The sequence below is a fragment of the Camelus bactrianus genome, chromosome 6 (genome assembly GCF_048773025.1).
Source record: "Camelus bactrianus isolate YW-2024 breed Bactrian camel chromosome 6, ASM4877302v1, whole genome shotgun sequence".
Taxonomy (NCBI): domain Eukaryota; kingdom Metazoa; phylum Chordata; class Mammalia; order Artiodactyla; family Camelidae; genus Camelus; species Camelus bactrianus.
Window position 1 is genome coordinate 24,740,024 of NC_133544.1, and position 25,461 is coordinate 24,765,484.

General features: G+C 35.7%; 1 protein-coding gene across 4 annotated transcripts in view; it reads right to left on the reverse strand.

Moving 5' to 3' along the window:
- YLPM1 (YLP motif containing 1) overlaps positions 1 to 25,461 on the reverse strand; it is a 58,484-nt gene that overhangs the window by 18,872 nt on the left and 14,151 nt on the right. For 3 of the 4 annotated variants that reach the window (XR_012507459.1, XM_074365234.1, XM_074365236.1), the window contains exons 5-11: positions 11,240 to 13,354; positions 8,461 to 8,593; positions 3,690 to 4,110; positions 3,490 to 3,582; positions 3,072 to 3,267; positions 2,467 to 2,585; positions 1,375 to 1,529 (exon numbers count right to left, since the gene is read on the reverse strand). Coding sequence is in view for 3 of the 4 variants with exons in the window: in XM_074365234.1 (XP_074221335.1) it covers positions 1,375 to 1,529; positions 2,467 to 2,585; positions 3,072 to 3,267; positions 3,490 to 3,582; positions 3,690 to 4,110; positions 8,461 to 8,593; positions 11,240 to 13,354 (3,232 nt within the window). In the remaining variant the exon portion in view is untranslated. The remainder of the gene's footprint in view (positions 1 to 1,374; positions 1,530 to 2,466; positions 2,586 to 3,071; positions 3,268 to 3,489; positions 3,583 to 3,689; positions 4,111 to 8,460; positions 8,594 to 11,239; positions 13,355 to 25,461) is intronic. The other variant, XM_074365235.1, reaches the window with a different exon arrangement.

Sequence of the window (25,461 nt, forward strand, 5' to 3'; positions counted from 1 at the left end):
GTATTTATCCCAGAGATACAAATTAACATCTGAAAATCAGTTAATACAATACATCATATCAATAGAACAAAAAAACAAAAATCACTATACAATAGAATAAAATCACACACAATACAATTAAAAAAACAAACAAAAAACTCAATTAATGTAGAAAAAAACATTTAGCAAAATCCAACATCCTTTTATGACAAAAAAACTGAACAAACTAGGAATGGAAGGGAATCTCCTCAACCTGAAAAAAGACATCTAATGAAAACACATAGTTAACCTAATATTTGTGGTCAAAGACTGAAAGTTTTCTTTCTAAGATCAGTACTAAAACAAGGATGTCACTCTCATTGCATCTCTTCAACACTGTACTGGAGGTTGTACAGGCAGAGCAACTAGGCAAGAAAAAGAAAAAAGGTATCTAGATTGGAAAGTAAGATGTAAAACCATCTTAATCTGCAGACTACATGATTTTGTATATAGAAAGAATCCCAAGAAATCCACTAAAAATCTGTTAGAACCAATAAATGCATCGGCAATGTTGAAGGATGTAAGATTGATATGAAAAAATCAATTGTATTTCTATACAATTGAACAATCCAAGACTGGAATTAAGCCATCTATATCAATAATAACATTACATGTGAATAGATTAAACAACCCAATTAAAATGTAAAAATTATCAGACTGCATAAAAAAAAACATGATCCAACTCTATGTTGTCCACAGGAAACACACTTTAGATTTAAAGACACAAATAGATTGAAAGTAAAAGGATGGAAAAAGACATATCAGTAACCACAGGAAAGCTAGAGAAGTTATACTAATAATACATGAAACAGACTTCAAAACAATGACATATGTACATGTATGGAGTCAAAACATCTGATAGAAATCTCCAGTACCAGTTTATTTAAATAGAATCTAATTATTTTGCAATATAAGATAAATTTAAGAATGTATACATTTGAAGGTCACTAGGAAAATAAGTCTAAACAATAAAGTCTCTGATTATAAATCAATAAAAAATATAAAAAAAAAACAAAAAAATCAATAAAGTCTCCTAACTCTCCCTCTTAGTTCCACATACCATAAAACTAAATCCTCTTTCCCCCTCTTCAAAGTGCAATTAACTGAGCTCTAATGAACTATTTTCTTAAATTTTCAACATCTTTTTTGCCAAGCAATCAGGTTCTAGTTTCTTAGATTGTATAGGGTAGGCAGTTTATGAGATTTTATGATGATTTGGAGATGATAAGAAACCTTGAATCTGATATTAATACTATGTCACAGAAAAGCACAGACATTTCACTATATAAATTTTTTAAAAAGTTCTTTTATCAGCTTCTGATTTGCAAGAAAACTAGTCAACTAAATAGGACTCACTCTCTCAGGTCTGCTCTCTCGGCCAGGTGGTTTCAAAATATCATCCACATTCTTAGATTCGGGTTTCTTCTCAACCCGTGGAGCTGGAGGTGGCTGGTGGCTTAGTGAAGGAGCTGGCAGGGGCATTCGCTCCTCTGGGTAAGTTCTTCGTTCTCCTAGGATTCCACCAGTTGAACAAAATTACTATTTATAAGTGATTATTGAAAATAGTAACCCTCTTCACTCCTCCTAAGATAATATAACTAACTCATGATAATTTGGGGACCATTTTTATACTTAATTAGAGATAGTTTAAGATAATGTAAGTCTACTGAAATCAAGAAATGAAAAGATTTAGGTATAATTTCAGGCAAAAAGAATGTTCTGAAAAATACTGAACTCATCCATGTTTATATTAAACTTAGGAAAAAAGTTAAGCAACAGAATATAAAGGAATAATATATACTCCTGAATAGTCCTAAGTATGATTTATAATCTGTCTATATATATAACTTTTGTTTTACCATCTTGAAAACGAGTCACCAGCTTAGGAAAGCCTGTTTGTATAAATGATTTGAACTTCTAGTTTAAGTTCATTTTTTAGCAGTGAAAAACTAAAAGCAACCTAAATGTCCAAAAATAAGAGTCTTAAATGTCTTAAGTCTTATTAAGTCTTAAATCGTATTCACTTTATGGACTATTATACAGCTATTAGTATAACAGGCTTATAATATGGAAAAATGTATATAGTACAATATCAATGGGAACAAGCACGATAAAGAATCTATTTATAATTGCCTATAACTTTATTAATATGTATGTAAAGACAGAGTGACAGGAAATAGATAAAATTTTAATAGTTGTGGTATGGTAGGTGGTGGGATTATAAGTGATTTTATTTCTATCTTCCAAAATTTCTTTAATAATATAAAAAAAGCAATTTATGTTTTATTTCAACAATTACATGGCTATTTTTGGTGAATAATGTTGCCATCCCTAAGAAATCTGTGAGTGCATTTTACTCTGAAAGTTTAAATCCATAGCTACAATGAAAAGCATCTCCTATTGTTTATAATTCTCAACATTCTTATAGTTAATAAGGCACTAATCTACCTCCAAACATGGACGGTCCTTCATAGGCTGGTCGGTCAGTCTTCCGATCGTAGGAAGGCCTATCAAATCCCCCTCTTCTGGATGAGGAATGGTCTTTTTTGTCTCGATAAGACTGAGTCCTAGAAGGTTTAACAGGAGTGATTTGATAAATAAAAAACATATGGGAGTCTCTTATAATGCAACACCATTATCTCTCCAATTTTCACTATGGGTAGTTACTATACATAGTCAACATTTATAATTTTATTTTGCTTTTCCATTTAAATCTGCCTTGCATACACACATCCAAAAAGCTTACAAATTGCAAAAATAAACTGTTTGCCTACTAATTAAGCAATGACTACAACTTTATTGACAATACTATTTCCTCTCCTTTATGGCAATCTCCATCTCCCATTTAACTCTCTGAAATTCAAGCTCACAAAACTCAAACATCTAGATTCCTGAAAACTGGTACAGAACTACTCTTCCCTCTCCAAATTATACATACAGACACATGAGAAGAATACATCATTTACTGAATTTCCTTTAAATACACTGACTTTTGCTGAACTTAAGCATATGGTAGTTTGCACATCTGGCAAAGATATTTTTCAATAGCATACCTATCATCTCGAGGTCGGCGTTCTCTGTCAAATCGATCCCGGTCATAGTCAATAACACCACGATCTCGGTCTCGATCTCTATGTGTCTCCCGATCCCTTTTGAAATCCCGATGATCTGCTATGACATTACTTTGACGATCAAAATAAGGCTCACGATCTCTGTCTCTATCATAACGATCCCGCTGGCCTGCATGCTCTACAAACACAATTAGTATAAAATAAGAACTGTATCTCCCTTTTTTTTGAAATAAAAACTGAGAAGTACAAATCTAAATTTAGAACTAGTATATTACCCTAAATTCAACTTATGAAGCTTTTAGCCATTTAAAGGGAGGCCCAGATAATCTTATCAAAAGGAAAATCATATGATAATTAAGTCCTAAAAGGTTTAAAATTACTGATTTCCTTGGACTCCTACCTGTTTCAAAAGTTGATCTTTCGGGTAGTGGATCTGGACGCAGAGTTATCCTTTCTCCATAGGGTATCTGTTCCACTTTATTAGTGGAAATGTCTGGCAAATCAGGGATAAAACACTGTAAGAGTGAAGTTTAAGGAAGCCAAAGCTGAAACTAACAATCCCTTTAGAATCTCAAATATAAATTTGCCACTGTTACTCACCTCGGCCATGGCCATAATCAACAGTCTGCTGCACTGGTGGTGGTTTGGACATTGGTGGCATACCCATAGGCATTGGGCCAGGAGGAGGGATGGAAGGGTGAACAGGTGGGGGTGGTAACACTGGGGCAGATGGAATTGTAGCAGTTTCTGATTTAAATTCCGAATTCAGTCCTTGTTCATCATTTGTATCCCAGAGGCCATAGAAAGAATCTTCATCCCAGCGTTCTTGTTCCACAGATGAAGTTTGTGGCTTTATCACTGGAGGAGGAGGTGGTGGAGGAGGAGGGGGAGGTGGTGGTGGTGGTATTGGGATAGGAGGCCTGGTCACAGGAACAGATGATCTTGCTGGTGGAGCTGGGGGTCTTACAATTGAACCTGGTGGTTTACCCATAGGAGGGGGTGGTCTATAGGACCCTGGAGGCTGAAGAACAGAGTAAATGGCTTAATGAATGAGCATACCACTATGTTTTCACATATCAGTAGAAATTAAAATCTGGTTCTCAATCCATAAAAGAAAAACTTGATATACTGGACTCATTCAAAAGTCAAAACTTTTTGTACTTTAAAAAATACCATTAGGGAGAAAATACTTGCAAATCACATATCTGAAAAAGAACTTGTATTCAGAACACAAAAATCTCTTATAAAACAACAAAAAAATGGGCAAAAGATTTGAATACATTTTTCCAAAGAAGACATATGAATGGACAATAAGCTATGAAAATATGCTCAGTGTCATTAGTCATTAAGGAGATGTAAATTAAACCACAATGAAATACCATATCACATCCAGCAGAATGGCTATAATTGACAAAACAGACAATAACAAATGATGGCAAGGATGTAGAGAAACATGAAGATTCTTAGACTGCTAATAAGAATGTAAAATGGTGCAGCCACTTTGGAAAATGGCTTATTTCTCAGAAAGTTAAACATCAATTTGCCATATAACTCAGGAGTTCCATTCCTAGGTATCTATCCAAGAAAAACATGTCCATCCAAAGACTTGCACACAAATATTCACAGCAGTGTTATTCAATAACCCAAGTGTCCGTCAACTGGTGAATGGATAAACAAAACATGGTACAGTCATACGACAGACTGTTACCTGGCAATACAAAGAAACGAAGAACTGATTCACGTCACAACATGGATAAGCCTTGAAAACATTACGCTAAGTGAAAGAAGCCAGACACAAATATTATATGATTTCATTCAGGTTAAATGCCCAGAAAAGCAAATCTTTAGAGACAGAAAGTGGATTAGCTGTTGCCTGGAACCTGGGGTAGCAATCAGGATTAACTGCAAATTGACACAAGAGTCTTACTGGGGTGATGAAAATGTTTTACAACTGGATTATGGTTACGGTTGCACAACTCAGTAAATTTACTAAAAATCACTGAATTACATACTTAAAATGGGCAAATTAGATGGTATATAAATTATACCTCAATTAGACTGTTTTAAAAAAACTGCCCTCAACACTATCACCCCTACTTCCAATGAACCACCTTCTTTTTCTTATCCTTCCAGAAAAATTAAATTGCTAGTCAATTTGATACAAATATCCCAGGCCTACCTCAAACCTACTGAATTTCTGTGAGTGAGGTCCTAGCATTAGTTTAAAACAAACAAACAGAACAAAACCTCCATATATAATTCTGATGTTCACCACTAAGTTAAGAATCTCTGCTAGAAACTATCTTTCCACTCTGGTGAACTACCTCCTCCACAAAAACAGTGGATTTCCAGTGAGAGAAACAAACTCCAGCTAGCCCCCTCACTTCTATTCAGTTGTCTGGTTAACAATAGCAGTTTGTGGCAAGGCTGGTACCAAAACACAACATCAGCACCAGGAAATAACAAAACAAAAAACTCAAATAGGACATTTAGTCATCTCTCCAAAAAGCACCAAATATCAACAGAAATGTGTATTAAGGAGACAGTAGAACTTCTTGGCAAATAGGTCCTGACTATTTAATACTGAAACTCAATTGTCAAATTTTATTTTAATCTTTGCAAGCCTGATTCAAACACTCATTACCCACTTCTCTTAGCTCTGTGTTTCTGGTCTATTTGTTCTACCGACAAACAAACTGATAGCTATTTTAGACCTTGGAGAGCCAACAACATACATTACTTATGTATTTACTCATACACAGGCTGCGCTTTAAAAACAAACTTTTTGAGTAGCAAAATTACATTTTGGCTACTATGTAAGGATAGTCTTTATAGTCATTATATACATTATATACAATAGTCATTATATACAAATGACTATTACCTAAAGGTAAACTTTAGGTGATGGGACTTTGAAGTTAAGAAAACACCTATATATGACAAAGCTATTGTGTCCGGAGCACAGCTATCTATCCAGACATGTTTTAAATATCTTAACTCTTTGGAATATGTCACAAATAAAACAAAAAGTGTTTTCTTCATAGTGAAAGCAACACATACATTTGTGAAAAACAAATCAAAACACCCCTACAGTATTTATGAGAAAGGATTAACATCTATATTATATTAAAGATAATATGTTAGTAAGAAAATACTCAAAAGCCAAATAGATAACAAAAATAGGATTTTACAAGAAATGTAATGAACAAATATGGGAAAATATTTATGTTCACTAATTATCAAAAATGTAGATTAAAACATTTCATTAAAACTATAAAATCTACCAAAAATAATGGGGAGCTGATGCTTGCAAGGCTGTAGTACAGTTGTTATACAACTATTTTAGAGAGATGTTGGCTATATTACAGGAATCATTAAAAATGGCCTTATTCTTTAACTGAAGTATTCCACTTTGGGAATTTGAAAGTACTTTTAAGAAGTTATCTAAAATAAGAATTTGATACAAAGACATTCATTAAAGTTGTATTAATAATAAGAGTAAAAGATTAGAAACAAAGGTCTAACAGAAATGGAATAGTTTAAATAAATTATTATGCATCAAAAATATAAATCATGTAGCAATATGTTAAAATCTTTATGATTTATTAAGTAAATAAAACAGAAATGTAGATCTACAATCCAGAGCTTCTACTATTTGCTAAGAGACACAAAGATGAAAGACGTAATTCCTATACTTATGAAGGACAGGCAAGATAAGACAGAAGAAAGACAGACAAGAAAACAGACTATCAAAATACAGCATGATAAGGGCTCTGACAGAGGCCCATACGAGATGTTATGGGGTACATGTGAGGGCACTCATCTTACACAAGTGGAAGATAAGATACAGAACTGAGTTCTAAAAAATGAACAAGAATTAACTAGTTGGAGGAGGGGATACAAATTAAAAAAAAAAAAAAAGAAGCTCTAGGTTTAGAGAACAACATGCCCATGCAAAGGCATGGAGAAGTAAGAGCCAGTTACTCACTGAATTTTCAGAAGCTCCACATAGAGGGAAAGTAATGAGAGGAAGTAGCAAGTAATGGCAAGCAGAGCTCAGGCCAACTCAGGAAGAACATAAAAGTCCATGCAACAGAATCTAGATTTTATCCTGAAAGCAGGGAGGGAATACTAAAGAGTTCAAAAGCCAGGGCACAACATAGTGAGATTTATGTTTTAAAATGTCCATTTTGACCAGCAGTCATATCAGTGCTGCTTAAAGTAGAGTGTAGGGGTAGTCCTGACTATGAAATGGCAGGAGAGAACTCTTTGGAGTAACAGAAATTTTTTAATCTCTTGGTACACATTTGTCAAAATTCAAACTATGGGCTTAAAATGTAGGCTTAAAACATATGCCAATTATACCTCAAAATATGACTCAAAAATAAAAAAAAAATCACTCTGGAAGCAGAATGAAGAATGGATCATAGGGGAATGAGATGGAAAGAGATGAATTAGGATGTTTCTGAAATAATCTAGACAAGAAACGATGAAGGCTAGAACTGAGGTTGTGAGGAAGTGCAGGATAGAATACTTGAATAGTATTTTTTAAAGTAGTAAAATTAATCAACAGAATGACTGGATATAAAAGCGTAGGATAGAGGAAAAGAGTCAAGGCTGATTTCAGGTTTCAAGTTCAGGTGGTGAGGGGAAGGAACAAGTTACATGGAGGATAATAATGAGCTGCATTTTAAATATGTTAACTTTGACAGAAGACATATCCAGAGAGAAACCCTGTAGGCAGATGGATGCACACATATGTCAGGAGATGTGATCTGGGGAGTCAACATCATGGTGGCTGTTGACATCAATCATTACGTATGAATGTTGTGTGTTAGATCAGGATAGAAGGGAACATTGAGAAATGAAAAGTTAATCTGATGAAAAGGCACAATAGTGTTTTTTTTTCTCTCTCACTGTGTTATAAAGTTATTTGCATGGTAACATTTTTAAAGCCCATCACTGGCTTAAAGGTCAAACAACAACAAAACGAAAGCAAAACAAGGGGAGAACTTAATCACACAAGTTTTTAACATAACTTCACTGCCTGAATTGGTGCATGATGTTCCACCCCCTCCCTAGCTAAGGACTAGTAGCCTAAAAAGGGAGGGAAACTATGAAGCTCACAGGGAGTCCTTGCATTGCCCAGAAGGAAAACAGGACTAATTCAACAAAAAAGGATTACCAGGAAAATTCTAGTTTTGTGATCACAAAGTGTGCCTGGTATACTTTTTAAGGTCTGTTACCATTAGTTTTTTACTTTTCCAAAATTTACATTTTTCAGAGGAAATTTATACTTATTGTAATACAAAAAAAAATCAAACAATATACAAACATACAAAGTAGGAACCATTTCATTATCTGAGCATACATTTTCCCATACCGGATACATTCCAGGTCTTGAAGATGTATTCTGCAGTCTGGAATCTTGGGGTGGTAGATGGTCAGGCATCTGCGGCTCAGCCCCATAGTCTTTCATCTTTTGAAGCTGTTCTTTCTGTTCCCTGGAAACAAATAAAATTGTCATTGTACTGAAGGCATGTGTTCTCCATTCCTAAATAACTACAATTAATATCGAAGAACGAAAAAGGAAATTAAAAACCTTGTTCTAAAACTGTCTGCAGTGCTCACAGAGCACCTCCAGGGCAATATTCTCTTGCCTTTATGATCTAACTGATCAGTAATCTATGACCTATAAATAATGATAATTTATTGAAGATCTTCAAGGATGAATTCTAGAATCTGTCTCTGGAGTCTATTTTAATATCTCACCTACTTGTCATATTTTCATTCATCCCACAAAAATCTCTTACTATTTTTTTCATTCAATACTCTTTAGATAAGAGGTTGCAAAATGGTAGCCCATTGGCTAAATATGAATATATCTGAATATATGAATACATGGTTTTTTAAAAAAACTTGGCTTTCACAACAGTTTTAAAAATCTGACTTATTTATTGTTTACAAAGCAAAATAATATATATTTCAATATAAATTCAAATTTTAAAGAGACTTGGAAATATTGGGCCTACATTCCCACATGCTAACCATCAGCTTAGTGGAGTAGTGGCTACCCTTTTTAGATGAAGCAGTTTGCCACAATCCTTACCACACCCAGCAGAGTTAGCCTGGCCCACTTTCACTCATCTTAGTTAACTGTCTGTTTCTCGTGGGCATTTTAGTTTATGGCCTCCAGTGTCTATGGTGAGAACAATTGTCAGTTTATACCTTTAAAACCAAAACTTCATATTCCCAAAGAGTAATTATAACTCTTCTTTGCATATTAAACTTTATTCAAACTTTAATTTAAAGTTTTTCTTTAAATCTCTGGTAAAATTCCTTTTACTTTTCCTTACAATGCCCACCTTAAACAAATATAACATCTACTACAGCCTCTTCAGAACTTTTACAATTTTCTCCTATTGTTGTAAAGTGCAGTGGCCCAAATGGACACAAAGAAAGGATCAAGTATATAAAAAGATTATTCTTCTGCCCCATGTAAATCACATTATGACTCTACCCCAACACAACATAGCTGACTTGTATCCAACTATGATCACTCCTATCCATAACTTCACATATTTTGTTTAATTATGTTTATGTGGCCTAGAAAGAGCTTTAAAAAAAAAAAAAGGATGAAGTACCTTTTATTCAGCATTTCTATACAAAGCAATAATGGATGAAAAAGAAATTTTAAAAAGGAAAGGAAAGAAACCTTGGCAGCTTAGTAACACCAATCAGCTTGGTGTTCTCCATAAACAAAATAGATTTTAGAGTCACAGACTGGGTTCAAATTACAGGTTTACCACTTAGTAGCCAAGTGGTACTCTCTAAGCCTTAGTGTTATTTGTGAAGTGCGAATAATGCCACTTATCTTTGTAGGCCTTTGAGATAAAGATTTGAGATAGGAGGACTGAGAATACACAGTAAATTATCAGCACAGTGCCAGCACACAGTAGGTGTTAAATTAAAGGTGTCCATAATTTAAAAGTAAATTCCGTATGTAGTAGCTAAATGTTCTATGGCACGCTTTCCACATCTTTTTCATGAGTAATCTGGAAAAGTCCCACCTCTTAGAGTGTAACTTCTATAGACCACAGAAATCTGTTTTGCTTCCTGGGACACCTGATCTTTCATCTTTACTTACAAGTATTTTTCCTCATCATAATTTTCTAATTATAAAGCTTCAGTTGTAATTTCAATTCACATAATCCACAAATGTAGACCAGAATTGAAAAGTGAAAGAAACACAATACTTTGGGATATATCAAAGCCTAACTATTAATTTATTTTCGCCAAACATTGCTAATTCCTAAGAAATTACTCAGAAAGCTTGCAATCTGTCAAAGACTCCTAAATTCTTATCTCAGGATATAGTTGGTATAAGGATTACATGAATTAATGCATACAAAGCACTTAGTACAGTTCCTGGTACACAGTAAGCATACAATAAACATTAGCTTTTATTATTATTGCTACTAATGGGAAGCATTATGTAGCTACGTATACATAGTTAGGTGATTGTAAATCAAGAAATCCAAATTCTATTCTCCATCTCACAAAGAAAATACTTGACTATGTAGAAACAAGTAATATCTTCAAGTAGAGATATATGCTTCTAGTTATAATGAAAGATAAAACATCCCCAAAAGAAAAAATCAATGGTTACACAAATCTGAGGCTGTTCCCAGGTAAAATATTCTTAGCTTCAACAGAGAAAAATATAAACCCTTCCGGCACTTTCCAAAGTTATACCAAAGATTAGTGAATATGAAGTCTATGAGATCTAATATCAAAGAACAAACTGCCTCCCGGGGGAAAAAAAAGATTTTACATATAAGCTCTGTGAATCCAGAGCACCGCAAAGTTTGAACTTGAAACATGCAGAGGCATGGCATTGCAGCAACACATCTATAAAAGCCAAGAATGGCTATCAAAGTTTCATATTTCAGGACATAAGTTTAGTTAACACAGTACCTAAATACCCATCCTACCCTCAAACAGCACTCAACGACCAGAAATAAAAATTAAAATTATGTGGTAAGAACTTGAAATAAAATGATTCCATTCAAATATATCACAATCATTTTAAAAAGAGCAGTCCTAATGTGGTTTTGACTAAAAGAAATGATCTTAAGTAGTCAACTTACCGAAGCATTTTCAGTTCTTGTGCAGCTTTCAAAATGATTTCATGCTGCCTCTGACTGAGAACCATTACCCCTCCAAGGCTTTGGTCAGAGTCTAAGTTTGCATCCGACCCTATCATTTCAGAAGAATGATGTGAGGAGGGCATATGTTCCGCCATGGGGGAATGTCTATCCACATCAGATGGGTACCATCTGTCTGACAACCGTTCTCTTTCCCAGTCCATTCTGTCAGGAATATAATCTCGCTTTTCCCGCCATGTATCTCCTCTTTCTGGATACTCTCGGATCCTCAACTCACCCCTATCACGGAAATCTCGATCATACCCATGGTCTCGATTTCTTTCTTCTCTCCATCTATCATCCCGATATCTATCCAAAGGTGGAAGAGGTGGGAGGGGTGGTAAAGGTGGAAGAGATGGAATATCTCGTTCACGAAACTGTGATTCTTGTTCATCCAGTGGTCTCCCATAATCTCTGTCCCACTCATTATCCAAATTTCTATCATACATATCCATGGGTCTTCCAATCCGATCCACATCCCTATCTAAGTCCCTGTCCATTTCCCTGTTGTAGTCCTCATCCATATCCTGATCTCTCTCCCAGTCATCCCACCAGGGGCCTCGTCTATCTCCATCATGAGATCGAGATGGTGGTGCCGAGAACCTGTCCTCTCTGTTATATGGATCAAGTGTATCATCTTGATAGTCACGTTCACATTCTCTCCAGTATCTCTCCCTATCCCAATCGTCAAGTCTTTCTCGTTCCATTGGGGCATTTCTACCATCTAATGGGAACTCTTCATGCCCTCTCTCTTCTCCATGGTTCCATGGAGCCCTAGGAGGCTCTTCCCGGTGATATGGATACATTTTTTCCCCACCATCTCCTGGTTCTGGTCTAAATGGACCTCTGTCACGACCAAAATCTGGTCTTCCCAGTCCCCTTTCCCGACTGCCAGGTCCTCGAGGTGGTCCCCTCTCCCTGCTCCCAGCTCTTCGGGGTGGTACCCTCTCCCTACTCCCAGGCCTTCGAGGGGGTCCTCTCTCCTGACTGCCAGCCCTTCGAGGTGGTCCCCTTTCACGGCTGCCAGCTCTACCTCTGTCCTGGCTGCCTTGCAGACCACCCGGCACTTTCTCCCGACTGCTTCCTGGCCTCACCAACCCTCTGTCCCGGCTGCCTTCTCCTCTGCTCATCTTCTCTCGACTGTCTTCTCTTCTACCCATCATTTTATCACGAAAGTCTTCTTGCTTGATCAACCCTGGGCCACGGCTGATTGCCTGGCCTCGACCTCTATTTACTAGTCCTTTATCCCGTGTGTCTTCCATTCTGCTTTGCCCAGGACCTCTGTAAGTTGAGCTGCTGCCTCGATTGCCTTCTAATCTATTGTCTCTGTTATCTGGCCGAGGCAGCCCTTTATCTTGGTTGTTTTCTGAGTGGGGCAGACCAGCACACAAAGGTTTAAAATCATTGTCTGCAGTGAGTGATGATGATGTTGCTACTGTTGCTCCTCCCTCCATCCCCCCTGTTTTTGAGGGAAAAGTAGATTGAGAAGGTACAGGTTTATTTGCAAGGGGTACAGGCTGAGTAACAGCTTGGGCTGTGTCCATTTGAGTCTCCATACTTTGAGAATTCTGGTCCCAATCAGAAGGCTCTATGGGCCCTTCCGAGACTTCACTTTTAGGTGGCTCTTGTTGAGAGTCGCTTAGATTCTCATTTGACTGAGCCGCCTTGGCATCCTTTACATCTGCAGCAATGGAAAATGCAGCTGATTGCATTTTAAAATTCTTCTGCTGGTTACTACTGGTGTCTGCTAATGGTTCTTTGTTTCCTGGTTCTGCTTGTGACTTAGGTTGCTGCTGATGTTGCTGTCCAAAAGCTGGTTTGGGGCCTTTCCACTGTGGTCCACTCTGTCGAGGACTGAGGGATGTATTGGGGGTAATATAGAACTGAGATGCCGGCCCCCGGGGAATCATTCCCCATTTGCTTTTAGTGCCCTCTGTTGGGTGACCTTCATATCTGGGTCTTGGCCCATCGGGGCGATTTCCTTCAAAACGAGGCCCTTTGGGTCTCGGTCCTTCACACCTTGACCCTAAATCCTCAAATCTTCGAGGACCATCAAATCTACAAGTAAAACAAAAGATATTACTCAAGACAGTAAATCAGAAAAAAAAAAAATCTCCATGTAAGAATATTTAAGGCAATCTTGCCTTAGAATCTGTTTACAAAAATGACTCTGTCAGTCATTAAACAAACTGTGAAATATTTGTATCTTAGAACCAGTATGTTATCATGGCAGAGCTCAGAAAGTCTTAGGACAAATCTGCAGCAAGTCACTAATATACTGAATTGTTAAAAAAGCAACTATAATATTGTGCCTTAGTAGCCAGAAAAGTCCACTCATTTTAAACAGGAAAAAAGGCCCCATTGCTAATTCTGAAAGTACTTTTAGAATTAAATTATAACTAAAAACTAAATATGAAACAATGAACAAGAGAATATAGGATGATTATAAATATTGTTGGAGCTAGCATTATCATCTTGATTAATTGACAAAAGCTTAAAAAACAGCAGTTAGCTATATCTTAAGAGTGTGCATTGACATTTTAAAACTGGACAGAGATGTTTTTGCTATGGACCCACTTGCTCACTTGATAAATATTTAGTGCACATCCCCTGTCTATCAGGGACTACATTAAATTCAAGGGATTCATGAATAAAATGTCTTCTTTGCCCTCAGAGGGTTTACAATCCAAGATGAAGAATCTAAGTGTATAAAACTGCCAAAAGGTGCAATGATTAATGTCCATCTGCATATTATAAGGGCAACAGAAGAGAGAATGGTAAATTCTACCAGGGTGAAGGGGGTGCTATCCAATAAAGTCTTTATATAATAGAAGACGCTTAAGTTAACTCCTGAAAAACAAATTCTCAGAGATCAGGTTATCAGAGTATACTGGAGATGAGAGAAGCGGGTAGCAAGGGTATTTCAGCATTATGAGGAAAGGCAGAGAAACATGTATCAGCATAGCATGTTTGGATGTGCAAACAGTTTACCGTGGCTGAAGGAAAGAGGAGACAAACTCTGGGATAGCTGGGAAAGGAGGAGGAGTGGAAAAGCAGCACATAAAGAGATAAAAGACAAAGAGGCAGACAAGGTTCAACCTCCAGAAGACCTTTTATGCCTCAATGGCATGGACTACTGGTATTCCTCCAATTTCCATTCTCCTTTTTAATTGAGCCTCTCCATTTGTAGCTGGAAACAAGGACAGCCAGACTAAAGACTCTCCTTCCCTGTTCCTTGTTCCATGCTCTGGCTAATGCGCCAAGAGTGAAAATGATTTACATATCCTTCTGGGTTGTAAACTTAAAAGGAAAGACACATCCTCCTCATCACCATTTTCTTTTTCATGCTGGCTCTGACATGGTGGTGAGGCATCCTGGACCATGTAGATAAGGGCAGCATACTAAGAGATGGTAAAGTAACAAATCAGAAGGAACCTGGGTTCTTGACGCTGTAGAGGCACCACATAAGATCTGAGAGAGAATAAACCTCTAATATGTTAAAGCCATGTGACTTTGGATCTATGTTACAATATGTAAATTAATTCAGGTCGGGAAGTAGATGGGAATTACATTCTAAACGCTTAGAGCCACTAAATATGATCTGATTTTTAAAAGACTGCTCTAGAAGAAAAGTTTCAGATGGATAAATAGGAAAAGTTTTGTTTCTGCAATTTGAGTAAGTAAGGTGAAGAGTGTACTAAGGCAGTGACTAATACGAGGATGTAAAGGAGGAGATAAAAGTGAAGATGTGAAGATGTGAAGGAAGGTAAAACTGATAGAATTTTCTAACAGGTGGGATTAAAATAATGGAAAAAGAAGAATTTAGGATGGTTCCAAGGTTTTTGGTTTAGGTGACTGAGTGGTCGGTTATGTCTTTCATGCCTCTAAAGAGAAAAGAGCTTTTCTTTCATTTGTTAGGGAAATAAATGAGAGTAATAAATTCAGTTTCAGCAAAATATTTACTTCCTATCCCTGTGACATTAGGCTTTGCTGATCTAGAAGCCTTAGTTTCAAAGGGAGGAATGCTTCTCTCAGGGGACACAACAATGACTCTATTAAACTCAAACTGAGACTGCTATCTAGCCACTTTGGGTTCTGAATCAACAGGCAAAGAAGGGAGTTACTGTACTGGCTGGGGGTGACTTATCCTGTCTTTCAAGGGGAAATCGGGTTACTTACACACAGTGAGGGTGAGGAGTATGTATGGAATGGAGGAGATCCTCTAGGATACCCCTTAGTACTTCCATGTCCTGGGATTAAAGTCAATAGAAAACTACAATAACTCAATTCAGGCAGGGCTAAGAATAACTCAAACCTTTCAAGATTGAAGGTTTGGGTCCCCCCACCAGGCAAGGAACTAGGACCAGCTGAAGAGCTCGCTGGAAGCAAAGGGAATATGAATTAAACAGAGGAAGAAAAAGTATATAAATACTATAATTACACGACCAGTTACAAAAATAAGGGCTGCGATAGCTATAAGCATTTCTTCCTTAATTTGATATTAGATGCTTAAATATAAACATACAAATCAGATTTTTGGTTGATTTTTCTTCCATATCATTAAGATGTATTAATAATAGTTAACTTCATATCTTAGACTTTAAGTTACAGAATATAAAAGAGCAGATGTGAACCAGCTAAGAAGAATGACGATTTCTCTAAAGACAAAAAGGGACTTTATATTCTTTTCTGGGGAAAGGATTAGAAAGTTTTTGGCTGTCCAGCGATAAATGTTTCATTTAGATGCAAAAAATCTCCCTTGTGATCCACCCTAATCAGAAACATAAAAGGAAGGGAACTCTGGGAAATGTACTTTAGTCTGGCCAAGTTGATACTTTATTATAGAGTCATCACAAGGAATTTAAAAAATACGTAAACCTACCATAAACAAAGAGAAAGGACTACAAGCAGATGAGAACTTTTTTTTTTTAATTCTGGAAGACTAAGAACAAACATGAGTGGTAACACGTGGAAGCAGGAAAAGAGCTGCAGTTTAGAGTGCTAATAGCAGAGAGGAATACAATCAAAATGGGGCTGCCTTGCCCACAGGAACCCAGAGAGGGTCAAAATTCCCAGGTGCCAGGGATGCTGGGGAAAGACAGGCAGGATAAGACTTGAGGCTAAAATTAAGTAAATTAAAATCTATATTTGAAACCATTGATCAGCCTTTCCCTGGGCTTGACTGTCTCTAAATTCTTGAATTTCAGAGTTCCCTAGCATTTGCAGACAGCTCTCTGCCCTATCACTTAAAGACTGACAGTTGGTTAGTCCCCCACATGCTCACAGAGCTCCCAATCAGCTTGTGTCTTCCATTTTTAAATATAAAAGGACAACCAAAGTTCACAAGATATTTGAGGAATGTCTCCAAAATAAAAAAAACCCTCAAGTTAGTATCCTCAGAGAGATTCCTAAAGATACTGTATCTATAAATCAAGAGCAATAAAAAAAGGATCAGAATCAGAACTACAGAAACTGTTTTTTAATTATCAAAATTTAAAATGCAAAAAAAAGGATGAGAGGTATCTCAGAAGGTATAACAAAATGAGAGAGAATAGAAACAAATATAATTAATCCAGAAGGTCCAAAATCCTACAAATGAGGCGTTCTAGAAAGAGAAAAACAGAAAAGAGAAAAAAAATTAATGAACAAATAGGACAAAGAAATTTTCCAGAATTAAGAGACTCTAATCTCCAGATGAAAAGGGCCCAGCACAATAAGTATCAGTACAAGTAATAAAACTAAACAAACAAACAAAAACACTGTAAAATACTAAAACAATGGGGATTTAAAAAAATTTCTGGCAGTAGGGAGAAACCATCTAAAAGAATCAGAACAGCACAATGGCTACACTAGGTATCAGAAGAAAAGAGAACACTGACCCTAAAACCTTGAGGAATAATTATGTTCAACTTCAGTGAACAGTATGTAAACAGTATTGAATAGTATGGTACTGGCACAAAAACAGACACATAGGTCAATGGAACAAAATAGCCCAGAAATAAACCCATGCTTATACAATCTACTAATTCATGACAAAGGAGCCAGGAATATACAATGGAAAAAGGCCAATCTCTTCAATAAATGGTGTTGGGAAAATTGGACCGCCACATGCAAAAGAACATAATGGGACTACTATCTTACACCATACACAAAAACTAACTCAAAATGGATGAAAGATCTGAGTGCAAAACATGAAACCACGAAACTCCTAGAAGAAAACATAGGCAGTAGGCTCCTTGACACAGGTCTTGGCAGTGATTTTTTGAATCTGACATCAAAAGCAAAGCAACAAAAGCAAAAATAAAGTGGGACTACAACAAACTAAAAAGCTTCTGCACAGCAAAGCAAACCATCAATACAATGAAAAGGCAGCCTATTGAATGGGAGAAAATATTTGCAAACCTTGTATCTGATAAGAGGCTAATTCCAAAATAGATAAAGAACTTATATAACTCAATAGCAAAAAAAAGAAACAATCTGATTTTTAAAGAGAAGATCTGAATAGACATTCTTCCAAAGACATACAGATGGCCAACAGGTACATGAAAAGATGCTCTATATCACTCATTATCAGGGAAACGCAGATCAAAACTGCAATGAGATATTACTTCATACTTGTTAGAAAGGCTATTATCAAAAAGAGTAGAAATAACAAGTGTTGAGGGTACAGGGAAAAGGGAACACTTGCGTACTGTTGGTGGGAATGTAAATTGGTGCAGCTACTATGGAAAACAGTACGGAGGCTCTTCAAAAAATTAAAAATAGAACTATCATATGACCCAGCAATTTCATTTCCGGGTATTTATCAGAAGAAAACAAACAAACAAAAACTAATCCAAAAAGATATATGAATCCCCAAGTTCACTGCAGCATTATTTACAATAGCCAAGATATGGAAACAACCTATGTGCCCATCAATGGATGAATGGACAAAGAAGATGTGCTATATATATATTTAATGCAATGTTATTCAGCCATAAGAAAGAATGAAATCTTGCCATTTGCAACAACATAAATGGATCTGCAGGGCATTATGCTAAATGAAATAAATCAGAGAAAGACATATAAAAAATTTTCAATTAAAAAAAAAATCCCATGGATAAAGAGAAGACTGATGGTTGCCAAAGGTGGGGTGTGTAGGGGGGGAGGTGGTGGGAGAAATGGGTAAACTTTTTTAGTTTAAATATACTTAATAAATTCTATATTCAAATTATTAATCAACTGTGAGGTTAGAATAAAAACATTTTCAGACATGCAAGGACTCAGAAAATTTACCTCCAGCCCACAATTTCATAGTTACTTGAGCATGTACTCCAGGAAAAGGAGGTACTAAACCATAAACAGGAAGCCATGAGATTCAACAAACAGTGAATCCAGTCCAGGACAGTCAAGGGAAATGCCGGAGTGTTAGCCATTTGACAGATCTTGAGAGCAGTGAACCAGACCAAGCAAAAACATGAGGATGCATGAATATGGGAGAGAGATCTCCTCAGGAGAAAAAGAGATGTTGCTTTTGGGTCTGGGGTTGGAGGACTATTTTAAAGATGTTGCAAGAAGACAGGCATCAGAAATTAGAACAGAATTTGATAAATATGGGACATGTTGGTCTTGATCACTGAGGTAGCCCCAATGTCTGACTCACTGAAGAATCTGAACACATAATTGTTTAAGTGCCATCCCCCAGGGAAGGAAAAATAGGAATTGATACAGCAAAAAATGACAGAAAGGGGATTCCAGATAAAGGGAAGAGCATGTGCAAAAGCCAGAGGAAAGGAAAAAGGAAGCAAGAGACACTAAAAGGCATGTAGATAAGAAAGAAGTGAACATGGTGGAAAAGTTATAAAAGGTAATGAACTCCTTCTGCAAGCCTCATGTCTGCATTTATAATACACAGTGTCCACAAAAGGGTAGGGTACTTCACTTTCAGATTAAATTGCTGATCAGCAGCCAAGGGTCATCATTTTATTTTTATTTTGGGGGTCAGAAAATGTTAAACCAATTGCAATATGCTTTCAACACTACATATAAATGGCAACTAGTTATCAATATTGTACTTCAAAATTTTCAAAGTTAAAGGATGTTACAAAATTTTAGACTATCAGAATCTTTTTGATTTACCAAAGTAAAAAGATTTTATGCCCCGGAATAAATATATTAAGAGATACTCTTATTAAAAACATGTACAAAAATAAGCCACCTTTACATCAATTCAACGAATACTATGACCTTTTTAATATATAAAAATGTATTTGAAATAAAGTACAAACATAGTATACATTCATTAAATATAGTCACATAAAAACGCATGCATTGTACACTGGTTAGGTGAAAAGAAAAATAAATGTTTGGTGGTTAAATATTTTGAAAATTTTTGCTTGTACAGTTAAGTATTTCATAAACCTCTAAAACATAAAAACCCTAAAACTATGTATGAAACTATTAGAACTAGGTATAAAAATATCAAAATTTGATATAAAAATATTCTCCAAATTCGGTATAAAAATTTAAGAGGTATGTAGAAATACAAATACCCTTAACAAGGTAATGTCTGATTATCACAATTTTTATTTAAACACATTCACATCAGCAGACCATGATAATTATAAGACGTTAAATTCTGGAATCAAATTCCTGTCCTTTTAGTTTTTATGTGAAATAATGCCTATTTTCTAATATGTATAATTAATATCCTAAAATCAAAATTCCAAAGAGAAGTAATTATTATCAAGAGGAACAGTCATGATAAATGGAAGCATTAAGAAAAACTATAGTGTTCACAGTCCCTTGGTAATCCTAGTAAGACAGTTACAGAATGGAAGAGACCCACAATTCCAATTTTAAAACCAATCAAAAGCAGGCATAACTATCAGAAGCCGTGATACTATAAAAATGTCAGTTCTTCCTCAACATAGTCAATAGAGTCTCTGCACTGTTCATCTGAATTCCAGCAGGTTTTTGAAAACTGACAAGCTGCTTCTAAGCATTATAAAGGAAATAGGAAGGACCAAGAATAGTCAAGACAATCTAGATCAAGGATCAGCAAACTATGGCCCATGGGTCAAATCCAGTTAAGAGTGATTTTTTACATTTTTATAGGGAAAGAAAGAAAAAAGAAAAGGAAAGAAAAGAAAGGAAGAAAAGAAAAGAAGAAAGGAGAGAGAGGGAGAGAGGCAGGGAGGGAGGGAGGAAGGAAAAGAGAGAAAGAAAGAAAAAAAAGTTTTACAGAGACCAAATATGGCCCACAAAGCCTAAAAATATTTACCATCTCACCCTTCACAGAAAAAGTTTGCCAATCTCTGATCTAGAAACATAGAACTGGAGAACTTACACTAAGAAATATCAAGATTTATTATAAAGCTACAGTAATTAAAACCATACAACACTGGTGCAAGGATATACAAATAAACCAAAGGAATAGAGTCCACAAACAAATCTACACATATAGTCACTTGTCTTATGATGAAGGAAACCCAGTAAAGTAGTAAGTAAAGGATGACTCAATAAATGGTGCTGGGGTCAACTTGATAACCATATAGAAAATAATGAACCTTACCCTACCTCATACCATGCATTAACAACAACAAAAAAATCAATTCTGCATGAATTGTTCATTTAAAAATAAAAGGTAAAACAATAAAAGATAGAAGATAAAATACGATAATGTACTTATGGCCTTGGAGTAAACAAAGATTTCTTAAAAAGGACATGAAAAAGCATTAACAGTAAAGGAAAAGATCAATAAATTGGACTACTATATTAAAATCATGAATTTCTATTAATCAAAAGATACCATTAACCCTTGGGGTTCATTTGGGTTCACTGGATCCAACTGTAGTTTTTGAGTTTCTTTTTTTAAACAGTTCTATTTGTAAGGATTGATATTTCATGCTTTTGTTCTTACAGGCCTTCCCAAGAACAAAGAGAAAATTTACTCTTCAAAAAACAGAATAAAGCTTATATTACCTTGTAATCACCATATAGGCCTACTGAAGTCTTTCATAAATCTAAGATACATTGTGGGGTCTTAAGTGATTTTTTTTCTGTATCTTGAAACATTTTTCGATTTTCTTATCCTAGAATTCATTATTACTCATCATTATTTGTCAACTATCCCGAACTATACTAAAGATTAAAATACAAAGGCAACAAGAGTGATGAAATTGTGAAATCTGTCATCCCCCCATCTTTGCACTGCCCAAAACATTGCAGGCTGCTTTTAGGCTTCATTGAACACAATTGAGAATTTAGAAATTTTCATTTCCCGACTCTAATGACAAACAAAAGAAAAGTGACAGAGAAAACTGTGTCAAAATTATTAGATGAATGAAAAGATAAATGCAGAAACAGGTGCACTCCAGGCTCTAATAAAGATGTGAAATTAATCATACAAGTAAAAACTCTAGCTATGAGTCCTCGGACAACAATATCCTAGACGAATATTCTTAAATGCAAGATTCAATGAGTATGCATCAGAAACTGACACAACACTGTAAACTGACTATACTTCAATAAAAAATATATATACAAAAAAAAAAGACTCAATGAATGAAAAATATATTTCTAAGGACAGAAAGGAAATGCGGTATTGTCATCCAGTTAACTATTAAACAGGAAGGACTTCATCACATATTTTTGGCAAGAATCTGGACCACTCTGCTTTGCCAGAAGAATGTGTGACAATTATTTCACCTTTTACAATGTTTGTGTGCCTAAATTTACTTGACGTGAAGAGTTTTACTCTTAAAATTTTTATTAAAATTTCTTTAACTTGTATTTATATTTGCTGTTTACTAAAAAATTTTATTAAACTTTCTAGTAAGTTGTTTTTCATTATCCCTTTAGTCTTCTGTAAGTTATTTGTAAAATTACTTAAAATTTAAAAAATAAAGATTCCATTGGACCATCTAGATGGTAAAGTGAAGACTATTTTTCTAATATACTGAAGGATAACAAAGCAAAAAGTGCAGTAGAGCGAGAAACAGTCAAGACAATCTAGACATATGATGTACAAAGAATTGCTATCTAGTGTATATAAAGAACGCCTACAAAGCCATAAGAAAAAAACATAACCCAACATAAAAACAGGGTAAAGTTTGAATTTGCATTTCATAAAAAAGGAAATTCAACAGAATGATAATCAAATGGAATGGAAGTCAATCTCATTTGTCATCAGGGAAATATAAATTAAAGCCATAAATCCAACACCACTAGACATGCACCAAGATTGCTAAAATTTAAAAGTTTAATAATACCAAGTGTTAATGAGGATATAAATAAACTGGAACACAGAAACATTGCTGGTGAGGGTATAAATTAATATGATCACATTGGAAAACTATCTGACAATAATATCTATCAAAGCCGGACATACACGTACTTTTATGACCAAGCAATTTCAATTCTTGGTGTATTTCATAATTACCAAAAAACTTAAATGACCATCAATATTAGAATGGATAAACAGATTGTAGTATATTCATATAATAAAATACTATTCAGGAATGAGAATGAACAAACTACAGCTACACACAACATGGATGAATCTCACAACAATATAATGTCAAGTGATAAGACGTCAGATTCAAAAAAGTACATACAGTATGATGTACTTTTCTATAAAGTTCAAAAATAGGCAAAACTAATCTATAGTGTAAAAAGTTGATGCAGTGGTTATCTTTGTAATGAAGGAAAATGAGAAAGGGCATGAGGGGGACTTCTTAGGCACTATTATTTCTATTTCTTGATCTGAATAGTGATAATACAGGTGTATATACTTTGTGAAAATTCACTAAGCTGTACACTTCTGATTGTGTACATTTCTGTATGTTAGCCTTCAATAAGTAAGTTTTATTATTGAAAATAAAAGGTTCCTGGAAACCAACATCCACTAGTATGACAGTTTACTGGAGTGGTGGTAGTCTTCTACAAGACTTGATGAATCCAATGATATACACATAAACAGTTTCAAAAAGATGCCCCAGATACTCAACAATGCGATATGCTATTTACATATGATGTAGTTATGTCACCTGACTTCTGGTAAACCTTTAGTTTTTAGAAAGTAGCCAAAATCTGGATTTTGCAAAGAACTCAAAGTAATTTACAGTACTTTTTAATATAGTGTGTTATTGGTAGATTCAGTTAACTGTGTTCTCCGTTCTTATCTTTCTACCCAGCTTTGTTTAAAAAACAAAACACACACACAGAACCAGAGTGGCTTATTATATAAGTTATATGTTTATAACAAACTCTAAATTCAACTAATAAAGGAAATTCAAGTTTCCTTACTTAAGGAAACACTACAAGTTTTCTTAATAGTGTGGATTATTCTTACCTCAGTCTCTTTCACTCACTAACCTGCTTCCCACTGATATATTTTTCACCGAGTTATGTGGGAGAAAAAAGAACTATGCCTAGGCAACAGTCACAAACTATACTTTGTATGGGCTAAGTGAACAAAAGAAGTAGAAAGTAATAGAAATGGCAATGACGTAGTTAGAGCAGGGAAAAGTTTTTAAAATAAGGTAGAAAATGTGAGCAGGATCCTTTCAAGGACCAAAAAAGCCATCCTTATCAAAGCTACAGGTGGAAGAAGCTAGGAAGGGATATCTCCTACCTCAAAACAATATAATCTCTGCTCATCAAGATTTCAACAGACTAGAATGCTGGCCCAAACCTAGCTAGATGAAATGTAAAGATAAAGTCTTAGTAAAAGAAAAAAACAAAATGTGACAAAAAAACAACTGCACAGGTTCAGGATGAGGGAGAACTAGCTTATTAACAGTAAGGTGAAAAAGACCTGGGAAGCCAAATTGATGTTAAGCTCCACATGAGTCAACACTGTGAGAGTGCTGATCGAAAAAAAGCAATTTGTTCAGCTATATAAGTACATTTTTAATAATGAAGTTAGTAATAGGTCTATGGTCCTCCGCACCTGAAGTGTTCATTCTGAAGGAGACTGATAAACCAAAGGCCCTTCAAAGGACAGTGAACAATACAGCAGGAGAAGGCTAGAACCAATGTTAGTGTGAAAAGAAAAGAACTTCAGTTTATGTGATGGCAGAGCAGAGTAGATAAGGCAGGTGGAGGGAGACAGGAAGGTGGTCTTTAAACAACAGCAGGAACACACTGTAGAAGAGGGTAGGATAATTCATTATGTGTTGCACCACAGAGACAGATCTAGAATCAACAGGTACAAGATAAGGCAATACATTTAGGTTCAGTGTAAGAAATAAACTTTCTAGAACACAGTCAACACCTTATGGGCAGTGTTCCTTATTGCAGTGCCAGTGCTCAAGCAGAGTCCATCAACTGCTTGTCACAGGAAGCACAGTGGACTTAAGAGCGGATCAGAAGGCCTCGGATTCTAACCCCATCTCAACCACTTATTAGCTATGTCATCCGGGGCAATTTATTTATAACCTCTCCAAGTCTCAGTTCCCTTTATCATTTACATCATGAGATAACTAAGAGGAATAAAGTAATATGTGCAAGACCTAGGATGACAAACTAAAGTGCAACACAAAGATGAGCTGTTGTAGAAGGAATGCTGCACTAGAGAAACTGCTAAGATCCTCCTAGCACTGAAATGATTAACTGTACCTTGGGGCAAGGAAAAACTTAAAATAGGCCTTAAATTTACAAAGTTAAGATTTGGTAGGCAAAAGAGAAAACATTATAATGACAGAAAAAAAGGAAGTGGGAAATCTATGTTTTGGGAGGTGTTAAGAATGTACTTCTCATATAAATCAGTCACCAGACCTAAACGGCAATGCTCAATCCAGAAGATAAGCAGGAATTCAAATCAACTGAATCACGCATTGAACAGTGCTTAACTAGCGCTCTTGCTCTGGGGACCCTCTGGACTCAGCTCCCACTGTGTGAACTCAGGCTGTACTCTCCCACCTATGTGATCCTGAACAAATTATTCATCCCCTCACCTCCAGTTTGTAAAGGGTAAGTGTAGGGTATGAACCTACCAAGTTGACACATTGGTGAGAAGACTCCATGGGATAATAATGTATGGAAAGCCTCTGATAATGCTGCTGTTACCCAAAGGAATTCATGTTAATTGCCTCTAATGAGCTTTGATTTTGGACAGTTTTGTTTTCAGAATACAAACTTGGGGAGGAAATAAAAAATGTATTTTGTTTTCAAATGTAAAA